At 49.3% G+C, this 23,116-nt stretch overlaps 1 protein-coding gene across 1 annotated transcript in view; it reads left to right on the top strand.

Moving 5' to 3' along the window:
* The window catches only part of LOC140425056 (ATP-binding cassette sub-family A member 13-like), a 505,398-nt gene that overhangs the window by 433,251 nt on the left and 49,031 nt on the right, over positions 1-23,116 (top strand). Inside the window, exons 49-51 of the mRNA XM_072508872.1 lie at positions 9,238-9,415; positions 11,424-11,539; positions 15,166-15,322. Of these exons, the coding sequence (XP_072364973.1) occupies positions 9,238-9,415; positions 11,424-11,539; positions 15,166-15,322 (451 nt within the window). The remainder of the gene's footprint in view (positions 1-9,237; positions 9,416-11,423; positions 11,540-15,165; positions 15,323-23,116) is intronic.

The raw sequence follows: 23,116 nt of genomic DNA, 5'->3' as shown, positions 1-23,116 counted from the left end.
ATATACAAAAGGAAATTTGCTCAGTACAATGCGTTAAGCTCAGAGTATTAATATTTATAAGTTGAGGTGAGGTGTTGACTTTGTGAGCTTGTATCACAGGTGTCCTGTGCTATACCCATAAATAGGAATATTTATTAATGATGGTAGTCTCAGTAATTAAGAATTAGGCCTGGACTTTTCATTCCTTTTCACGTCAGGGGGATTTGACCATGAGAGTGGAAAATATCGCGAGACGGACAAAGTCACGTTTCATACAGATATAAAAGAAGGAAGTGATCATCTCCTCCCCCATCAGTGTCGGGCAGTGTTTCCCACCCTTAAATGTTGGGAACCTCATTGTAAGAAATTAGTTTCTCATTATCATGGCAAAAATCGCATCCATGGTGGGGTGATGATTTTGAAGACCAACTAGCCTCAGAAGGGCTGCAGCTGGCGAGGTATCCAGATTAGTTCCAAGGTGAGCACAGTGCTCCGGGTGTAGTGGGGGGGGGGGGGTGAGAGCATAATGCCGGGGATTTACTTTGATGCCATGGTAATGCCACGGGGTGCACTTATGTGAAGATTATTTCCTGGTGTGCTCACTGTGCACTGGGACGGGCTTTCAAAATGGCACCTGCCACATCGAATCACTGAACTGATGGCAAGTCAGATGCCTTTGCCGGTAGTATGTTGTGGATCTCTGCCCATCCTTTTCATCAAAGTCCTGCACTACATGGCAGAAAAAGCCACCATTTCTGTTGACGGTCTTGAGGCCTCTTTTCTCGACATCGCCCTTTGATTTTCATTCACGCATCAGGTGTGTAGAGTATGGAGAATTCCCAGCTCTACGAATCCGACTTCTAAAAATGTCCGAATGAATGTCAGATTGTAGTCCAGGGTTGTGGGCTATATTAGGAGTGAGACCTCCGAACAAGTGCGGAGAATACCGGATGTGGAACTTGGCTGGGCGGGAAGCCTGCCTTTGTGCACCAGCACTGTATCGAAGTTTTAGAATAACAGAAAACTATAAAGCAACCCTCATCTGCCACACACCTTCATCCACCCCACACATGCCTTGTTCTCTATCCATACCACCAGGTGCGCTCCACCAATCGCCTTGGCCCCTCATGCCCTCCATGCAACCTGTGACATTCATCGACCCACCCCACCATGGCCCCTCACACCTCCATGCCAACCTATACCCAGCTACCCACCCCCATGGCCCCTCATTACCTCTCCACCTCTACATACTTCTGCACACCTCTGATAGCTCTTCATACCCCTTTGCCAAACAATGCCCCACTGCGCACCCCCACGTCACCTCATATTCTCTGAGCCAAGCTATAGGAACATAGTAGTAGGAGAAGGCCATTCAGCCCAGCGAGCCTGCTCCATCATTCAATATGATTATGGCTGATTATCCACTTCAATGCGTTTTTGCAACATTATCCCCATATCCCTTTATGTCATTGGTATTTTGAAATCTATCAATCGCAGCTTTAAACTCAGTCTGAATGACTGAGCTTCAACAACTCTCTGGGGTAGAGAATTCCAAATATTCTCAACCATCTGAGTAAAATAATTTTTTTAAATCTCGGCCCTCAGTGGCTTTCTCCCTAATTTGACATTGTGTCCCCTGTTTCTCGACTCCCCAACCAGGGCAAATATCTTACCTGCTCTGTATATCTATTTAAATATTTTGTAGCTTTCAATGGGGTCACTTCTCATTCTTTGAAACTCTAGAGAATGCTGGCCTAGTTTCCTAAATGTCTCTTTCTAGGACAGTCCTCGAAGCCTGGGAACAAGTCTGGTGAACCATAGTAAATTCATGTACAGTCTGAGAGGGTTAAACGTTCAATTCAGTGTTTAAACTTGGCCCATGGTCACTGAAAGTGTCATGGCAGACAAATTACTATTAAAGCAACTCTGCATGGAATCGGGTGAGAAAGAATAATGACATAGCAAGTGACAAGAGCATACCACTGATATCATTTTCTTTGCACTGCCTGTAGTGTTGATTCTGCATTTTTGCACACCTAGCATGAACAATTAGTTGCAGGAAGAATGTAGTAGAAAGTTGCATGTGCAGTGACGTGATTTCCAACATGTTTCCTGTGATCATCATTTTTGTTATTCATTCTTGTAATGTGGGTGTTGTTGGAAAGGCTGGTTTAGCTCAGTAGGCTAGACAGATGGCTTGTAATGCAGAACGTGCCATCAGCACGGGTTCAATTCCCGTACCGGCTGTGAGAATTCTGAATTCTCCCTCTGTGTACTGGAACAGGCACCGGAATGTGGCTTTTCACAGTAACTTCATTGAAGCCTACTTGTGACAATAAAAAATTCTTATTATTATTCCTTGCCTGTCTTTAATTGCCTTTTAAAAGATAATTTGAGCTGCCTTTTTGAATTCATAGGGAACGAGCCATTTTGGATTTACTATTGGGGAATGAGAAGGGAAATGGACCTTTAGGGAACAGTGACATATGAACAAGTTTTATGTTAAATTCCAAAATTAATTAATTAACTCTAAAACCTAGGTCTTAAATCTGACCAAAACAAATTACACAGGATTGAGGGATGAGTTGGCTAAGATAACTTGGAAAACTATATTAAAACATATGATGGTCGATAAGCAATGGCAATATTTTAAAGAATTTATGATTTGCAACAAATATACATCTTCTTAAGGGATGAGAGTAGCACAGGAAAAGCAACCCAACTGTGGTTATCAGGAGAAGTTAAAGATTGTATGAGTTTAAGTGAAGTGGTTTACAATGCTGCCAAAAGGACCGGTAAGCCTGAGGATTCAGAGAACTTTAGAATTTAGGAAAGGATGACCGAAAATTGACAGAGGGAAATCTGTGAATACACCAACAAGAGACATAAAAAGATTCTAAAATCTTCCATGGATATGTAAAACGAGAGAGATTAGAGAAAGTAAGTGTGGGCCCATTAGCGGCAAAGACATGAGAAACTGTTCTGGAGAATGAAAAACTGATGGAGGAATTAAATTGATACATTGTGGCCAAGATTCCCTTGGGTCTACCCGCTAGAATCGAGATCCATGATTGGCCACAGAATAACACGCTGGGCCAAAATTGGGATTTGCGGAGGGCGTCAGACCCGCCGAGAATCTCCGGGGCCGCCTTGTCGGCCATAACGAGATTCCCGCCCCGAAGCAGCAGGAACATGCAAAGCACTAATCAGCATTAATTTGAATGTGATTAATGGGGTAGAAGCCTGAGTCACCTCCAGACCACAACGCTTCCCCCAGCCAAGCTGGGGGTCCTGCTGGTGTGATTTGGGGCAAGTATTTAAGAACGTGGACCTGATGGCAAGAGGGTAAGTACACTCCCATCAATTGACTCCGAGGGGGATTCTTTATGGGATGTCGAGATCTGGGGGCTAGTGCTGGGCTGGTGGGGCTCAGATCGGGATTCTTTCCTGGGATGGGACTCATTTGGCTGCTATCCACATCTTCAACCTTTAAACTCTTTAAACAGACAATCACAGTGAAATGAAAGTGTTCTCATATGTACCCCTGCACCATTTAAATAGTCACTCAGTATCTCAGAAATACAGATCCCTCATAATAAAGAGAAAGTGTTCCCATCAGTATGCCTAAATCCTTTAAAATGTCTGTCAGTAGGTCAAGCTAAACATTCTGTATGATGAAGGCAAAGGTAATCCCTATAATGTGGTGGAAACCTTTTGAAGTGGATTTCCCAACATCATTTTCCTTTAAAGTGTGTATGCCTCGAAGGCTGAAAGCTTTGATCTGCATTGTTTACATTCAATTGCATGCTTCATTTTCTGCTAAAAGCTTTGTGATTGACAGATTAAGGCAATTTCAAAAGGAAGATTCTGATTGTTTATTTAGATAGCTCTGCAGGGATGCATTAACTTAAGAGAGCAGTTGTTTTTCTAACCCATAGTTTTTTTTTTACAAGGCTGCATCTTTATTCACAAGTGCTTCCTGAAAGGTGCAGCTGTATGTGTTGCCTTGTGGCTGGGGGTGGGGGGTGGGGGGGAGAGGTGTTCTGGGGGAGAGCCCTTACCAGCGAGCTGGGGAGTAGGGGGTGCTGCAGCCGCTTTTTGAGATCGAAACGCCCTTTAAAAAGGGTACTCTGATCTCAGAGTGCAGGATCTGTCAGAGAGATTAGATCCCATCCCTCTCAGTTGCAGCTTGGACCCCGGTATGCCATGTAATTGCACTGAAGAGGTGATTCAGTGCAATTCAGTGGCATGGCACGTCAGGGTTGCTCCTAGCACCAATGGGAATCACTCTGGCGGGAGCGCTTAGTCATGGTTCTGGAGAATAGCACCCTTTGTCTGTCCTCATAGTAGAAATTACAAAAACATTCAGGAAAAAATGGGGAACTAAGAGTCAATTATAATGAAGAACTTAAATAAATTAGTATTCGCAAAGATGTGGCACTGGAAAAATAAATGGGACCAAAAGTTGACAAATTCCTTGGACTTAATGACCTTCATCCTCAGCTTTTAAAAGATCTATAGGGATCGTTGACTGATTGGTTTTGAATTCTGTAGATTCTAGCACAGGCACCATGGCTTGGAAGGTGGCAAACCTACTATTCATGAAAGGAGGGTGAGAGAAATGGGGATACATAGGCCAATTAGCCTGACATCAGCAGCAGGAAAATAGTAGATTTTATTATTCAGGATAGCAAAAAGATCAAGATACAATTAGGCAAAGTCAACATGGAGGTATGGGGCTGGCACTGCCGAACTTTTGCAGCTACTATTGGGCGGCTAACATAGCCATGATTAGGAAATGGGTATTGAGGGAGGGGTCGACATGGGAGCGGTTAGAGGTGGCCTCATGCAAAGGTACCAGCCTAGGGGCACTTGTAATGGCACCTCTGCCGTTCTCGCCAGCCCGCTACTCCTCCAGTCCGGTGGTGGTGGCGGCATTAAAGATCTGGGGTCAGTGGAGAAGGCACAGGGGGGTGGAGGGAGCCTCAGTCTGGGCCCCGATACACAATAATCACAGATTTGTCCCGGGCAAGATAGACGGAGGGTTTCAAAGCTGGCATAGGGCAGGCATTAAAAGGTGGGGACCTGTTCATAGATGGGACCTTTCCCAGCCTGAAAGCGCTGGAGGAGAAATTCAGTTTGCCCCCTGGAAATGCTTTCAGATACCTTCAGGTACGCGCCTTTCTGAAAAAACAGGTGGTGTCATTTCCGCTGCTACCCCCACGCAGGATACAGGATAGGATGGTCTCCGGCACCCGGGTAGTGGAGGGGAAGGTGTCGGACATCTACCAGGAACTTCAAGAGGCGGAGAAAGCCCCAGTCGAGGAACTTAAGGGCAAATGGGAGGAGGAGCTAGGCGGGGAGCTAGATGCGGGCCTGTGGGCGGATGCCCTAAACAGGGTCAATTCCTCCTCATCATGTGCCAGGCTTAGTTTAATCCAGTTTAAGGTGGTCCACCGGGCACACATGACAGCAACAAGGATGAGCAAGCTCTTTGGGCTTGAGGATAAATGTGCTAGGTGCAGGAAGCCCTGCAGACCATATCCATATGTTCGGGGCATGCCTGGCTCTTACGGGATTCTGGCAGGGTTTTGCGAAGGCAATGTCCAAGATCTTAGACACGCGGGTGGTGCTGAGTCCAGAGATAGCGATCTTTGGTGTGTCAGACAATCCGGGAGTTCAGGGAGTGAAAGAGGCCGACATATTGGCCTTTGCCTCCCTGGTAGCCCGGAGACAGATCCTTTTAATATGGAGGGACTCGAAGCCCCCGATTGTAGAGACCTGGGTTAGTGACATGGCTGGGTTTCTCAGTCTCGAGAAAATAAAGTTTGCCTTAAGAGGGTCCATGGCGGGGTTCTCTCGGAGATAGCAGCCTTTCCTCGACTTTCTAGGGGAGCAGTAATGTTCGGCAGCATCCCGGGGGACGGGGGGGAATCATTACGTTGTATTGTTCTTTTCTTTGTATATATGGGTAACTTTTATTTCATTTTGTTATGTTAATGGTTGTGCACGGTTATGCAAAAATTATGTTTTTGACAAAAAATTTAAATAAAAATAATTTAAAAAATAAAAACATGGAGTTATGAAAGAGAAATCATGACAAATAGATTCTAAGAGATTGTAACAAACTAAATGAGGGGTAAACATGTGGATATAGGGGGCACGATTCTCCACTCCCATGCCGGTTGGGAGAATCGCCTGGGCCGCCGAAAATTCCGGGGACGCCGGTCCGACGCCCTCCCGCGATTCTCCCAAGCGGCGGGAACGGCCCGGTCGAGTTTCGCGGGCCGGAGAATCGCCGGAGATACCCAAAATGGCGATTCTCCGGCACCCCCGCAATTCTGAGGCCCGGATGGGCCGAGCAGCCAGGCCAAAACGGCGGGTTCCCCCCAGCGCCGTCCACACCTGGTCGCTACAGTCATGGGCGGTGCGTGAACGCTGGGGGGGCGGCCTGTGGGGGGGCGAGGGGGGATCCTGCACCGGGCTTCACCTTGAATGTGGGGTGGCCCGTGATAGGTGCCTGCCGATCGTCGGGCCATCCTCTCTGAAGGAGGACCTCCTTCCTTCCGCGGCCCCGCAAGATCTGTCCCCCATCTTCTTGCGGGGCGGATTTGGGCAGGACGGCAACCACGCATGGCGCCGGCCAACCCGCGCATGCGTGGAGACGTCCGTTATGCGGCGCCGGCCGCGTCATCGATTCGGCGCTGCTTTTACGTGGGCGACAAGGCCTGGCGCGGGTAGATGACGCGGCCCCGATACTGGCCCATTGTCAGGGCCTGAATCGGTCGGGACCGGGGCCGTTCCGCGCCGTCGTGAACCTCGACGCCGTTCACGGCGGCGCGGCCACTTCGGCGTGGGGGTGGAGAATCCCGCCCAGGGTATTTGGATTTTCAAAAAGCATTTGATAAGATACCATACAAGAGGTTATTACATCAAATTAGGACTCATGGTGGGTAATGTGTTAGCATGAACTGAGGATTAGTTAATGGATATGACAGACAGTAAGAATAAACAGCTCATTTTTGGATTGATTGTATATAAGTAGTCGGGTAAAGATCAGTACTTAGACCTCAGATATTCAGAATCTGTACCAATGACTTAGATGAGAGGACCGAGTGGAATGTACCCAGGTTTGCTGAAAATACAAAATTAGGCGGAAAGGTAAGCTGTGAGGACAGGTGAAGTAAGCAGGTAAGAACATGCCAGAAAGAATGCAATGTAAGTATGAAGTTATCCGCTTTGGTCGGAATGTAGCCAAGCAGAATTTCTTTAATGTGAAAGGGCGTGCAAAGGTTGGCACTGTAGCATAGTGGTTAGTACTGTTGCTTCACAGCACCAGGGTCCTAGGTTCGATTCCTGGCTTGGGTCACTGTCTGTGCGGTGTCTGCACGTTCTCCCCGTGTCTGCGTGGGTTTTCTCCGGGTGCTCCAGTTTCCTCCCACAAGTCCCGAAAGACATGGGGCGGGATTCTCCCATGCCGCGCTGTATGGGAGAATCGCCATTCGCGCCATTTTTTCCCGGAGCGACGCCGGCGGCGATTCTCCGAGGAGCGGGGAATCGGCGCCATTTGCGCCGCCACATTTGCCGTGGCGCCGGTTGCGGGCCGCCGTCTGCGGCCGGGCCGCTGATTCTCCGGCCTTGATGGGCAGAGCGACCGCGCGGAAACGGCAGAGTCCCGCCGACGCCGTTCACACCTGCACGCAGCCGGCGGGAACTCTGCACATAGGGGCGGCCTGTGGGGTGGGGAAAAGCGCTCCTTCACCGGAGGGGGGGCCTCCGATGGGGTCTGGCCCACAATCGGGGTCCACCAATCGGCGGGCGGCCTCTCCAGCCCCACCCATATTTTATTACATAGCCGGCCCCTGAACCCCCACGCCATGTTGCGTTGGGGCCGGCGCGTTGAGGAAGTCCCCCACGCATTCGCGGGCTGGTGCGGTGCTACTGCGCATGCACGGGTTGGTGCGGCGCCCAGTTGGCACCAGGAAGGGGGGCTGGAGTGGCGTGAACCACTCCAGCGCCGTGCTGGCCCCCTGTGGGGGCCCGAATTGGTAGTGCCCGTGCCCATTCCACTCTGCCGTGAAACGCAACGGTGTTCAAGACGTCGCAAACAATCTGTCTCCATTTCGGAGAATCCCGCCCATGCTGTTAGGTAAATTGGACATTCTGAATTCTCCCACTGTGTACCCAAACAGCGCCGGAATGTTGCAACAAGGGGCTTTTCACAGTTCATTGCATGTTAATGTAAGCCTACTTGTGACAATAAAGATTATTATTATAAGGGGCTTTGTATACGAACACAAAACGTTAACTTGCAGGAACAGAAAGCAAATAGGAAGCCAATGCTATGTTAGCCTTTATTCCAAAGGGGTTGGAATATGAAAGTAAGGAAGCCCTACCACAATTGTTGCCATGTGCATGTTGGTCTGCTAACCTAAAGAAGGATATACTTGCCTGAGAGAGAGTGAAAAAAATGTTCAGAAGATTTGTTCGTGTGCAAAAGAATTGTCCAGTGGGGAATGATTGGGTAGATTAGGTCTATATTATCTGGAATTTAGAAGAAATAATTGGAAACATAGCATTCGAAAGAGGCTTGACAGGGTAGAATCTGGGAGGGTGTTCCATTGGCTGAATAATCTAGAATTCGGGGTTACAACCTCAGGATTGGACGTTGACTATTTAGGACAGAGAAAAGGAAAAATCCCTTCACTCAGAGCATTGTAAATCATTGTAATGCCCTACCCCTAGAACTATGGATGCTCAATCATTGAATATACACAAGATTGTGGTTGATAGATTTATAAGTATTAAGGGAATTAAGTGATATGGGGATAGCCCAGCAAGGTAGAGTTGAGGTAGAAGATCAGAAATTATTGAATGATGGAGCTGACTCAAAGGGCCTACACATGCTAATATTACTCCCTTCCCTCAAAGATTTGTTTAGAACCAGGTGAGCTTTTACAACAAACTGGCAGTGTCATGAAACACAATTACTAACACTAGCTATTTACTCCAAATTTATTTTAATTAAATTTAAATTCCACAGCTGCCATATTGGGATTTCGACTCATACCTTAAGATAATTAGTCCAGGTCTCTGGATTATTAGTGCAATCACTATGCTACCTTACCTTATTCATCACAAGCTCCGACTCAGTTGTTTGATTTATTGATATTTATTAATTTGACGTAAATTGACATAGTTTAAATAACATTGTGTATAACATTGTGAATCATTTTCATGCTACTTTGTTTTCTCAAGAATGGAGAATCTTCGCCAATGTGGAGTGGCATTCTGCATTCTTCTGGGATTTTCTGTTCTAACAGCAAGTATTGGTGGATACATTGTACAAGACAGAGTTACTGGGCAGAAAAGATTACAACACATCTCCGGTCTAGGCTGCAGAGTATATTGGATCACAAACTTCTTGTATGATATGGTATGGATATATGAAGTTTTTCTTGATCTATGTTAACCATCACTCTTTCTTTCATTACTGTTTATGTTCAAATATTCTTCTTGACTCAGTAATCTGTAAGAAATTTCCTCAGAATGCTTTCCAACTCATGGGCAGCACGGTGGCCTTGTGGATAGCACAATTGCTTCACAGCTCCAGGGTCCCGGGTTCGATTCCGGCTTGGGTCACTGTCTGTGCAGAGTCTGCACGTCCTCCCCGTGTGTGCGTGGGTTTCCTCCGGGTGCTCCGGTTTCCTCCCACAGTCCAAAGATGTGCAGGTTAGGTGGATTGGCCATGATAAATTGCCCTTAGTGTCCAAAATTGCCCTTCGTGTTGGGTGGGGTTACTGGGTTATGGGGATAGGGTGGCGGTGTTGACCTTGGGTAGGGCGCTCTTTCCAAGAGCCGGTGCAGACTCGATGGGCCGAATGGCCTCCTTCTGCACTGTAAATTCTATGATAAAAAAAAAAAAAACTCATAGTAGGGTCGATTTAGATCACTTGGCGAGACAGCTGGTTTGTGATACAGAATAAGGACAGCAGTGCGGGTTCAATTCCTGTACCGGCTGAGGTTATTCATGAAGGCCCCTTCTTCTCAATCTTGCCCCTCGCCTGAGGTGTGGTGATCCTCAAGTCAAATCACCACCAGTCAGCTCTCCCCCTAAAATGGGAAAGTAGCGTTTAGTCAGTTGGGACTTTGGTGACTTTACTTTCATAATGTTTTGTGTTTACTTCGCAAGAAATTGCCCTGTTGTAGGTTGAAACCAGTTTCCTGAGCTGAGATGCTCTATTTACAAAGCATTACATTTCTAATAGTTAGGATGCTGAGCCACAAATGGGACCATGAGCATAACTGTCTGAAGCAGATGCCTTGACTAGGACTGTTGAAAATCCCCAGTATATTCCTACAATCTCACAGAGCTGACAAACTGTATGCACTGCCCTCTTAGCGGTGCAATCACCTCTGTACAGTTGGATGGCCTTGCTGGATAAAGCTAATATACATAGAATTCTGGCACAGTCTCATCAGATATTGCAATTACCAGGATAATATTGTGAAGTGTAAGCAGCTAGTGAAGAGCTGCTCGGTGCTGTGTGGAGGTGGTGGGATGGTGGGTGATGGGCAGTGAGGTGGTGGTGACACAAAGAAAAGGGAAGAGGTGGAAAGGAGCTGGGAGAGCATCAGAAACCTACATGGCGTGGCAGGGGGGGGGGGGGGGGGGTGGATGGTACCAAAGATACAATGGGTAAGGTTTGCTCATTTCCTTTAAACTTGTGTTTACATAGTGTCTTTAATGGAAAAGGTAGCCCAAGAGGCTTGACAAATAGCCTAGTTAGGAAAGGTGTGATTAATACTGCAGGTCGAAAGTTTGTTAGAAAAATGGATCTTGATGAGATTACTAAAATGGAGAGTTATGTGGAGAGAATTTGGAGGGGACTAGAATGTGGGTGGCTGAAGGCTGAATGGTGGAGCAAAGGAAGGAGATATATGTAGAATGTTAAATCAGATAAGCAGGAGGGAATATTACACAGGAGGGTGAAGCAGGCCCTTAGAGGAGAGTGAGAACAGAAGGGTATGTGCTGGGAAATAAGGAGAAGTCAGTGAGGATTGGGATTGCGGACAATTTGGGAATGGAATTCGTATTAGATGGTTACAGCAGAGTTTGGAACAAATTGAGGTTTACTGAAGGTGGAGAATGGGAAGCTACCATGGAAAGCATTTGGGTTGTCAAATCTTGAGGTGACAAAGCTAGTAAGAGTGCATTAGAGCCAGAGGTTTAAAGTAGGGGAGATCAGTAAACGTCATTATGTATACGTTAAAGCATAGTTCAGGGTTGGACAGGATAGCAAAATTATATATGGTTTGTTTGAGTTTAAAAGAGGGAGTGAAATAAATCGAACCATCTAATAACTATATTCCTGACCTGTGAAATTGCTGGACAGTTCTTTTTTCTCTCATCAATTAACCTTTGTTTTTATCCCTATCTCTAGGTCTATTATCTGATCCCGGTAGTTTTGTGCATTTGTGTCTTTGCTGCTTTCCAGTTTTCAGCATTCACTTATAATCAGAATCTAGGAGCTACAGCACTGCTGCTGATCTTATTTGGGTAAGAACTGAGAGAGTGGCACCTCATCAAACTGTGAAAAATAAATGGGGACTTCATAGTGTGGCATTGAGCCATATATACCAACAAGATTCCAGATTTAATCCCTGATCTTTGCTGAGTGATTTGATCTCAGCTAAGATAGTGGTAAGCGCATTACAAATGGCCTCAGTGTTTAAAGGCTGGAAGAGACTTTCTACTTCCTCCCCACCCAAAACTGCCAGAAGTGCGGAGGCTGTTTTGTTCAACAGAAATTCAAAGCCCCTGTATTCAGGAGGGGTAGAGAGAAAAAGCAAAAAAAATGTTTTCTGCAACATGCCAAGTGCTGGAGCATAATATATGGAGCTAATGCATATAATATATAGCATATAATATAATATATGCTGCATGATTCTCTGACTCTATGACTTTAACATGCATCACACAATTAGTGGCTTGATGGATAACACAAACGAGCAGTAGAATCACCATAACTATAGCTTTCTGCAAGATGATTAAAAGAAAGGACAGGAGTAACAAGACTATTGATAAACTATTAGCTCAACTGTAATTATGGGCAGAATCTTACCTGAATTTGGCCAAGTGTCCGGCTCAGATTGAAAACTGGCACGTGTCTCTCCAGTCACACGGATCAGTTTTCTCTACAGATCTTGAGGCCCTTTCAAGAAAAAAAGAGTGGGTGTGATTTGCGCTGTCCTCTAAGAGGGGGAGGGGGAACATGGATAGAGCTGGCATGCGGCTCCAAAGGGATTGGAGCGCCATTTTTAAAGGATGCTCTGATCAGGACTGAATCTGAACAGCCCCTAGCCACTGTCATAATATGCGCCCATGCACATCATGAGGTAAAAGCAGGCAGTGACAGACACCCAGGTGAGCCAATCAACATACAGAACAGAACACAACCAATCACCAGACAGAACACCAGAGGGGGGCTTCCAACTATAAAACACACAAAGCATCAGCACTCTGCCTCTTTCCACTGGTGACAACTGTAGTGACAGTCAGGGTGTACAAATCATTCAACACCTTCTACACGTGGATCAGAGCTAGCCTGGTCTAGATAGTTAGAGTTAGTTTACTTAGAGTAGTAGAGAGTCACCCCACAGGCAGCTGTGTGCTTCGTTACTGAAGTTCAATAAATCTTATTGAACCAACGCCTACGTTTGGTGTATGCTTTATCGTTTATCTGCATCGTGTTGCAGTCCGTGTTACCCCAGGGTGAATAACACGACAGCCACCACCATGGAGGTATCGGAGGCTTTCCCAGCTCTCCCCCACCACAAATTTGCCAACCTGTGCACTGACCAAATGTTCCTCCCCCCCCCCCCCTCCCTGAAAATCGGGAAATGCGATCACTCCGAAGAGAATCGCATTTCCAGATTCTCCTCGGATTTTCAATCCGTGTAGTTGTTCTCGCTGATGCCGATCAAGATCTGAATGATCCAGCAAGCAAGATGTTTATTTAGTTTTTAGTCATGGTTACAACACCCCAGTTGCAGCAGGGAGAAGACCATAACGGCGTTTAAATTCACCAATATTATTCAGTACAACAGCCCTTTAAGAAGGACAAGCTGCCATTAAGGAACCAGGCTGGTTGCACCACCTGGGCCTGAATTTTTCACCTGTCAGGTGCACGCGCTTGCCGGGCTCGGAAGTGGGTGTGAAACGTGCTTCTGGCTGTGATCAGCGAAATTTCATGCTGGTTTACCAAATAACGGGCAGCCAGTGTGAAATGCACTCTGGGAAGGCTCCACGCTGCTGGGGAGGGTGCAAAGAGGATGGGTGTAGAGAGGGTACAGGCTGGTGCTTCTAATGCGTTCCCTCAGAGACATAGCCAATATGGATCTATCTCAGTGAGCTGCAGACTGTGGTGAGCCACGTATGGCTATTGTATATATTCACTGTTGTTCTATTATTACTATTGTCATCGACATCCACTATTGTATATACTTACTGTTGTTGCTGTTGAATTGTTGTGTTGATGTTGCTGTTGGCTTCGCCTGTGGCTCCGCCCCTCTGAGGAGGTATATAACCGGCTGATCTGAGACAGGCTCTCAGTGCGGGAGAAGCTACAGGTTGGCACACATCTAGTTGATTAAAGCCACTGTTCTTTGGTACAAACTGTCTCGACTGAATTGATGGTTATCACAGACCTGCTTAAACAAAATATTGTGATGGAGAAATGCTACAAAGAATGTCTAGCCAGCACATTCAAACACAAACCTCAGTTCCCGGGCACCTATTTTAATTTAATTTCAACCCTGGCATTTCATCCTGCCCTGGATTAAGTTGAAGCTAGAATCCAGCTGTGGGCCATGTAAAGTTGCATTAAATTTAGCCTTTAAGCATTCAATTTAGCTTGGAGAATATGGTGCCCAGCCTGCCAAGCTGGTGCGGGCCAGAAGGCTAGTTCCCGACTCCAGTTTGGGGCCAGAGCATCAGAAATGGTTTGACGCCCAGCATCAATCCCATTTTCTCCACCACCACTGGATTCTCTGCCTCACTGGGAACTCCGATAACGGTGGCGCGAGACGGAGAATTTCACCCAGTGTTTTTTCTTTCTGTAAACTCTTGGAGATTGCACAAAATCAGTTGCTTTCTCAGACACTGCTACTATTCAGGTAGAATAACTTTACTTTTTTTTTTATTCACAACCAACAGAAAACCCTGCCCGTTCAAATTTTCTGTAAGCCGAATGATATTTATAAAGAAATCATAACCAACAAAAAAATAATGAGTTGATAGCTCAGTAGCTTTTGCTGTAAAAAGCAAACTTTTATGTGACAAATGAATTGTTTCACAACATTTTAGCAAATTTATCTTTGAATTCTGACAGTACCTCATTGGTATCTTGCAATTCTTTGCACAGGTCTCAGCTGTAACTCTACAATAAATTCCTCTGGTCAACATAAGAAAAGAATTAAATAAGAGGACTTAATAAACTCAGGAACGCAGCCTTGATCGACACGAGTGAAAACTGAAATTAGGGTTTAACATAATGGGACCTATTCTGTAAGCCAGGCTCACACCCAACAGACTGCTACAGGAGCGGAGCATTGTCGTATCCACTCTAGTTTGTCCCTTGGGAAGCGATATATTATTACGGGAGCCAATCACATTGACAGCCTTCTCCTCACTTTGACAGGAGAAAGGCGACAAATCTGGAGTGGCACACTGGACAACCAGGGGCCAAAATCGGGGCCTATCTAAATGCCAATAATTTGGACAGCCAGTTTCCTCTTTTGAAGTTTTAATGTGCCTTCCTTTGTAAATTTATTCTGCTGAGGTTACCTTGCGTCCTCACTCTACAAGCCAACCCTAGCCCAGGACCTTTCAGCAAGACGTTCCAGTCTCTTTAGTGGGATGAACAGTGGATGTATGTGCTGGTACATTTCAGCACATACATCGAGATCTACCACCCTGTGGTTTTTCAGAGCCCATGTGATTTTGGTACTCAACCTCAGAGGTAAATTGGACAGAAAGAGATAAAAAGTTAAAAGGATTTCAAAGAGGGCCAAAGCATAAATAATCTATGAATAGTAATTTGATTCATATACAATTGCAAAAAGTTGGATTTATATTGTTTTGTCTGCTTGCTCATCTGCCTTGTTTTTCCACTTATCTTTCAGATTTGCCACAATACCCTGGATGTATCTCCTGTCGAGGTTCTTCTCCAGTGCAGATGCAGCTTTTATCACATATGTCGCAATTAACTTGGTGCTGGGTCTCTGCACTATCCTTGCAGCCTATCTTCCTCGTTTTCTGGCACTATTATCCAACCAGAGCGTAAGTAACCCCAAAATCATCCCTAAATTGTATGTTACTGGCAAATTTATGTTCGGCTGAATTGAATCTAACAATTCTTACGAAGAACCAAAGTAAGAAATTCTTCACTCTCAACTTAATCGCTAACAATACCAGCTCACATCATGAAGCCTTGAACTTCGTACTTGATGCCACTGCCTGGTAAGGCATCAGAATTGTTTTTAAGAAGAATAAAAAAAGAAAATTATGTAATGTTTTGAAATTCAGGGCATGATTCTAAGTGCCATTTTGGTGGGTTTTGCTGGGAGTTTCCTGACGGTTTTGTCGGCAGTTCCCCACTGTTATCTGACCACACTTAGTCACTATTTTGGGCCCTGGGGAGTTTCTCTTCGGCCAAGCACACACTTAGGGCGCGATCCAATGGCCACACTATGCCTGAAAACCAGCTCGCTGCAGAGCAGCGTGGTCGATAAAATCCGGGAGACCACGCTCCCGGGATCTGCTCGGCTCACAACGCCCCGAGAGATCTAACACGATCTCGTAAGATGTTGCGACGTGAATAGGTGCGATCACTTTTTAGCAAACTTGTATATTTGAGTGAGACAGCTAGTCTCACTTTAATGTGCAGATTCCTGAGGTACCCGAGGTGTAGGGATCTATCCCCTTTGGTTCGGACAGCCCGGGCGAGCGCCGTTCTGCACTGGTCCCCACAAATGGGGACCAGACGGAATGACACTCATGGGGGTCTCCCAGGGGATCGGAGGCCCCCAGGTGCATGCCCTTTGGACAGGGTGGTACCTGTACTGCCGGTCCCACCCTGGCACTGCCAGCCTGACACTCTGACAGAGCCACTTGGGTGCCATCGTGGCACTACCAATGTACCCAGGTGACTCTGCAAGTTGGCAGGAGCATTGCCAGTTTGCCAGGTTGGCATTGCCAAGGTGCAAAGCTGGCATTTTTTGTGTGGCGACCGGGCCGGGGTGCCATGCTTGGATATTGGGGGGGGGTGGCAGGGACCTCCTCCCTCCAAAAGCACATTGGGGCTTGGGGGGGGGGGTCGGGGCCGCGTCGGGTGTCTCAGAGATCGGGCGCCATTTAAAAATGCCGTCCCGATCTCCTCAGGCCCTGTTATTTAACATGAGTGACGCTGTACTTATTTAACTGCAAGCGCCGCGAAACATGGCTAAACATGCTAGCTATGGGACTTTGTTTCCTTTTAGTTAAATTACACCCAGAGAATTATTTTCATCACTGGGGAGCTGAACTCACTGGCCAAACTGGCTCCTCAGCGATGGGGCCGCCATTTTGAAAGAGTTCCCCGATCATTAAGTGAGCTTGCAGACCCCCCACACACCCCACTCACAGGCAATGTAAACCCCCACACACACAGGCATTACCCTACACCCCCACAAATGATAGCACCCCGTTATGGATGTCGTGTTGGGTGCTCTGCTACACAGACGAACCAACACGGTTGCGGAAAGTACAACTCAGTTTTATTACTAACAATATTAACATTTGTAAACTGGTTACTGCGGTTCGTACATTACCCTCTAAGCTGTGGACCAAGTCCTAACACTATCCTGGAGAGGCACTCAGCACATGGTGAATGTCTGAGTGGCTTGCTGTGAGCTCTGTGCCCTGAGCTGTCTCCTGCTGGAATGAATCGGAAGTGTCGTGTTGCCCCTTTTATAGTGTGTCTGCTCTTGCTTGTGATTGGCTGTGATGTTGCGTGTGTATTGATTGGTCTGTTGATCTGTCCATCAGTGTGTATGTGTGTTTGCACCATGATGCTTATCTGAATATCATGACATCCCCCCTTTTTTACAAGAATATGTGCCTATGTGGTAATAAATATAAATGTGTACTGAGTGCAGCTGAATGTGTGTGTGCAATATCTACAACATGTACATGAGGCTAAACTATATACATAGGAAGGTGTCAGGTGCAACATAGCAACGAGGTTGTACCATCAACAAAACAAGTGTAAACATAAAGCATCAAAACAAACTCCTGTAACGACAAAAGAGAAACTTATTAACATAGTGGCATAACATTTTTAGTGAGTCCAATGGTCAACCAGTCTCATAAGTCCAGCCTAGTAGGTGGGCGACGAATTTGGGTTGACCGGCTCAAGGGTGGGTCAGGAACCACCGGCTGAGGAATGGGCCTGGCCACAGGCAGCAGAGGAATGGGCATGGTGGCAGGAGGCTGCACGAATTCGACATCAGGAACAACAGGAAGGCGTGGCACAGGCGTATGATCACGTAGCGAGCGCGGAAGCAGGCGAAGAGCCCGGCGATTGCGCCGGCGAATGGAGCCATCAGGCATGCGAACCAGGAACGAGCGGGGAGCCACGCATTGGAGAACTTCGGCAGTTGCCGACCAGCCACCCTCCGGTAGGTGTATGCGGACGTTGTCTCCAGGCGCCAAGGCAGGAAGATCAGTTGCCCGAGTGTCGTGTGCCACCTTCTGCTGAGCACGCTGCTGTCGCATCCTTTGCAGTACTGGAATGTGTTCGAGTGTGGGGACAAGAATGGATGGCACAGTGGTCCTGAGGGCGCGACCCATCAACAGCTGGGCTGGTGAGAGGCCAGTGGCTAATGGGACCGAGCGATAGGCCAGCAGGGCTAAGCAGAAATCCGATCCGGCATCAGCAGCCTTGCAGAGGAGCCGCTTGACGATATGAACGCACTTTTCCGCCTTGCCATTTGACTGGGGATGCAGAGGGCTGGACGTCACGTGTGTGAAGCCATACGAAGCAGCAAAAGAAGCCCATTCTTGACTTGCAAAACAGGGCCCATTTTCCAACATGACAGTCATCGGAATGCCGTGGCGAGCGAAGGTGTCTTTGCAGGCCCTGATCACAGCGGACGATGTTAAATCGTGCAGGCGTATGACCTCTGGATAATTTGAAAAGTAATCTATGATGATTACGTAGTACCTGCCAAGCGCATGAAAGAGGTCCACACCCACCTTCGCCCAGCGGGACGTAACCAACTCATGGGGCTGAAGCGTCTCGGGGGGTTGCGCCGGCTGAAACCTTTGGCAGGTGGGGTAGTTGAGCACCATATACAGCTTCTCGGGCCCTCCGTCTGCACTTCTCAACCCCGAGATGGCCTTCGTGCAGTTGCTCGAGGACCAGCTTGTGCATGCTGTGTGGAATCAAAATCCGGTCCAGCTTTAGGAGGACACCGTCAATGACGGCCAAGTCGTCCCGGACATTGTAGAATTGTGAGCACTGTCCTTTGAGCCACCCTCCCGTCATGTGGCGCATCACACGTTGTAGAAGGGGGTCAGCCGCAGTCTCCCGGCGAATACAGGCCAGACTTGAATTTGAATCGTCAGCTGGCAGATTGGCCGATGTGAAGGCCACATGCGCTTCGACTTGACAGACGGACCCCTCCGAATCGGGCGGTGTGCTTACTGCTCTAGATCGGGCATCCGCAATGATGAGGTCCTTTCCCGGGGTGTAGACCAGTTGGAAGTCGTACCTCCGGAGCTTGAGCAGGATGCGCTGGAGGCGAGGGGTCATCTCGTTCAGGTCTTTATGTATGATGCTGACCAGGGAACGATGGTTGTTTTCCAAGGTAAACTGGGGGAGACCATACACGTAATTGTGGAACTTATCTATTCTGGTCAACAAACCCAGGCACTCCTTCTCGATCTGCGCATAGCGCTGTTCTGTGGGGGTCATGGCCCGCGAGGCATAGGCAACCGGGGCCCATGATGCAGTGTCGTCCCGTTGCAGGAGTACCGCCCCAATGCCGGACTGGCTGGCATCAGTCGAGATCTTCGTATCCCGAGAGGTGTCGAAAAACGCCAATACCGGGGCTGCGGTGAGCTTAATTTTGAGCTCCTCCCATTCCTTCTGGTGTGCGGGCAGCCCCTGGAACTCCGTGGACTTCTTGACTAGGTGGCGAAGAGCCGTTGTGTGGGAGGCAAGGTTGGGAATGAACTTCCCCAGGAAGTTGACCATGCCATGAAAGCGTAGCACTGCTTTCTTGTCTGCCGGCTGCGGCATGGCTGTAATGGCGCTCACCTTGTCTGCATCCGGACGCACTCCCGACCGGGATATGTGGTCCCCCAGAAACTTTAGCTCAGTTTGGCCGAAAGAACACTTGGCTCGGTTGAGACGCAGGCCGTGTTCCCGTATCCGCGCGAAGACAAGCTGGAGACGACTGATGTGCACCTGTGGTGTGGTGGACCAGATGATGACGTCGTCAACATAGACGCGCACCCCTTTGATGTCCTCCAACATCTGTTCCATGATTCTGTGGAATACCTCGGATGCCGAGATGATGCCAAACGGCATTCTGTTGTAGCAGAACCTACCGAAAGGAGTGTTGAAGGTGCACAGCTTCCTGCTGGACTGATCCAGTTGGACCTGCCAAAAACCCTTCGAGGCATCAAGCTTTGTGAAAATTTTAGCCCGGGCCATTTCGCTCGTGATCGCTTCCCGTTTGGGTATGGGGTAGTGTTCCCTCATTATGTTGTTGTTCAGGTCTTTCGGGTCATGCAGATCCGGAGTTCGCCAGAGGGCTTTTTAACGCACACCATGGAGCTGACCCATGGCGTGGGCTCCGTGACCCGGGATAGCACTCCTTGGTCCTGGAGATCCTGCAGCTGCTGCTTGAGACGGTCTTTGAGTGGTGCTGGGACTCTATGAGGTGTGTGAATGACTGGGGTGGCATCCGGTTTGAGCCGTATTCTGTAGGTATAGGGCAGTGTGCCCATGCCTTCGAATGCCTCCTGGTTGTGGGTGAGGAGCGAGTGGAGCTGTGCCCTAAATTCAGCATCCGGGAAGTCTGACGTGCCTTCTGGAGACAGAGCGTGTACCCGCTGAACGAGGTGGAGAACCTTGCATGCCTGTGCGCCTAGCAGGGAGTCCTTTGATGAACCAACAATCCCGAAGGGCAATGTGGCCTTATACGCATTGTGCGTCACCTGGAGCTGGCAGGATCCTATGGCCGGGATAACGTTTCCGTTATAGTCGACCATCTTACAAGGGGATGGCCGAATTGATGGTCTGACCTTCAAGGCGTAGAAGGCTGACCATGCTATTAGGTTGGTGGAGACACCAGTGTCCAGATGGAATGTGAGTGGTGATCGGTTGACCGTTAGGGTGGCACACCATTCATCACCCGGATTGACACTGTTCACTGGCATCGGCTGGTGGGTCCTGCTTGGAGACATCCGGGGCGAAATTCTCCCCCAACGGCAGGATGCCCGCCGACTGGCGCCAAAGCCGGCGCCAATCAGACGGGCATCGCGCCGGCCCAAAGGTGCGGAAGGCTCCGCATCTTTGGCGGCCTAGCCCCAACATTGAGGGGCTAGGCCGACGCCGGAGGGATTTCCGCCCCGCCAGCTGGCGGAAATGGCGTTTTTTGCCCCGCCAGCTGGCGCGGAAATGCGGCGCATGCGCGGGAGTGTCAGCGGCCGCTGTCAGTTTCCCAGCGCATGCGCGGGAGCGTCAGCGGCCGCTGTCAGTTTCCCGCGCATGCGCAGTGGGGAGAGTCTCTTCCGCCTCCGCCATGGTGGAGGCCGTAGCGGAGGTGGAAGGGAAAAGAGTGCCCCCACGGCACAGGCCCGCCCGCGGATCGGTGGGCCCCGATCGCGGGCCAGGCCACCGTGGGGGCACCCCCCCCGGGGTCAGATCGCCCCGCGCCCCCCCCCAGGACCCCGGAGCCCGCCCACGCCGCCTGGTCCCGCCGGTAAATACCAGGTTTGATTTACGTCGGCGGGACAGGCAATTCCTGGGCGGGACTTCGGCCCATCCGGGCCGGAGAATCCAGCGGGGGGTCCCGCCAACCGACGCGGCCGGATTCTCGCCCCCGCCCAATCTCCGGGAGCGGAGACTTCGGCGGGGGCGGGGGCGGATTCACGGCGGCCAACGGCCATTCTCCGACCCGGCGGGGGGTCGGAGAATGACGCCCCCGGTTCCTGTCGATGACCGCAACGCGGAAGACTTCCCGGCTGTCTGTATCGCTGGTCTGTATATCGTTCGGGTGTGATTCGGAGTATGGAGGCTGAATGGTCCGCATGTCCCTGCGAGGCTGTCGGAATTGGGGAGCGTTGGCAGGTTGAGCTGCTCGACAGCAGGCAGTGTAGTGGCCCATCTTGCCACAGCGGAGGCATTGTCGGTTCTTTGCTGGACATTGCTGCTTTAAATGTGCGGATCCACAGTTGCCGCACGTCGTGACGTCATGGCGTTCGTTGCTTTATCGCGCATGCGCAGTTCGGTCCTGCGTAGAGCACGCCTGTGCGTCACGTCCCTCTGCGTCGACGTCCCTCTGCGTCGACGTCTCTTTTGGCGCGTACAAGCGTGGGAGGCTGCGACAAGCGCGCGAAATGGCCGCCCCCGTCCGGGCCGCGGGCCGGGAGGAACTCGTTGGACTGGACCCGCTCGGCCTCATAGGACCCCTGCCTTGCCGATTCGGCCGCGTAGGACCCCTGCCGTGCAGATTCGGCTGCTTGGAATTGGGAGTAGCAGCTGGTCGCGTTTTCATGGAGGACGCAGGCTTCATTGGCGGTGGCTAGGGTGAGACGTTTTATCTTGAGGAGCTGCTGGCGTAGGGCGCCCGAGGTGACCCCAAAAACTATCTGGTCCCGAATCATGGAATCGGAGGTGGCCTTGTAACCGCAGGACTGCGTAAGGATACGGAGGTGTGTAAGGAAAGATTGAAAAGGCTCATCCTTACCCTGCAGGCGCTGCTGGAAGAGGTACCTCTCGAAACTCTCATTTACCTCGACGATGAAGTGTTACTCGAGTTTAAGAAGGACCATCTTGTACTTCGTCTTGTCCTCACCTTCCGCGAACACCAGGGAGTTGTAGATGTGGATGGCGTGTTGCCCTGCCGTGGAGAGGAGGAGGGCGGTTTTCCTGGTGTCCGAAGCATTCTCCCTTTCTGTGGCTTCTGGGAAGAACTGGAAGCGCCGTTTAAACAGCTTCCAGTTGACGCCGAGGTTTCCAGCGATTTGGAGCGGCTGCGGCGGGCTGATGGTGTCCATGGCGCAGGATGGCGGATCGCTGAGGATACGTAGGTAGGTCTCACAGGTATTGGGTTCCACTCTGGTACTATGTCGTGTTGGGTGCTCTGCTACACAGACGAACCAACGCGGTTGCGGAAGGTACAACTCAGTTTTATTACTAACAATATTAATATTTGTAAATTGGTTACTGTGGTTCGTTCATTACCCTCTAACCTGTGGACCCAGCCCTAACACTATCTTGGAGAGGCACTCAGCACATGGTGGATGTCTGAGTGGCTTGTTGTGAGCTCTGTGCCCTGAGCTGTCTCCTGCTGGAATGAATCGGAAGTGTCGTGTTCCCCCTTTTATCGTGCGTGTGCCCTTGCCTGTGATTGGCTGTGATGTTGCGTGTGTATTGATTGGTTCGTTGATCTGTCCATCAGTGTGTATGTGTGTTTGCACCATGATGTTTATCTGAATATCATGACAATGGGTTCATTGAGGGACCCTCCTTTCCATGCCTTCCCACACCCCCTTTGGGGCCCCCCCTTCCATGACCCCCACACTTCATCCTTCCCAACCTTCCAGAGGCTGCTTCATACCCGCCCTGCACCACCCCCACACCGCATCCCCTCTCCACTCTCCTTTCAAGGACATGGTCGTCCTCAGGCCATGCCCTTGGCAGTGCTACCCTGGCACCTGGTCACCCTAGCAGTGCTCCTGCTGGCTTGAAAGTGCCACTCAGGCACCTTGACAATGCCAGGGTGGCAGTGTCACGATTCCCACATTCTAGGGCGAGGGCCAGGGGGCCAACCTACCCTGTCCCTGACCACCCTGGGGCCT

The sequence above is a fragment of the Scyliorhinus torazame genome, chromosome 6 (assembly GCF_047496885.1).
Source record: "Scyliorhinus torazame isolate Kashiwa2021f chromosome 6, sScyTor2.1, whole genome shotgun sequence".
In the NCBI taxonomy this organism is placed as follows: domain Eukaryota; kingdom Metazoa; phylum Chordata; class Chondrichthyes; order Carcharhiniformes; family Scyliorhinidae; genus Scyliorhinus; species Scyliorhinus torazame.
Note: the sequence above shows the minus strand (reverse complement) of the source record. Positions and strands in the feature narration are given on the sequence as shown.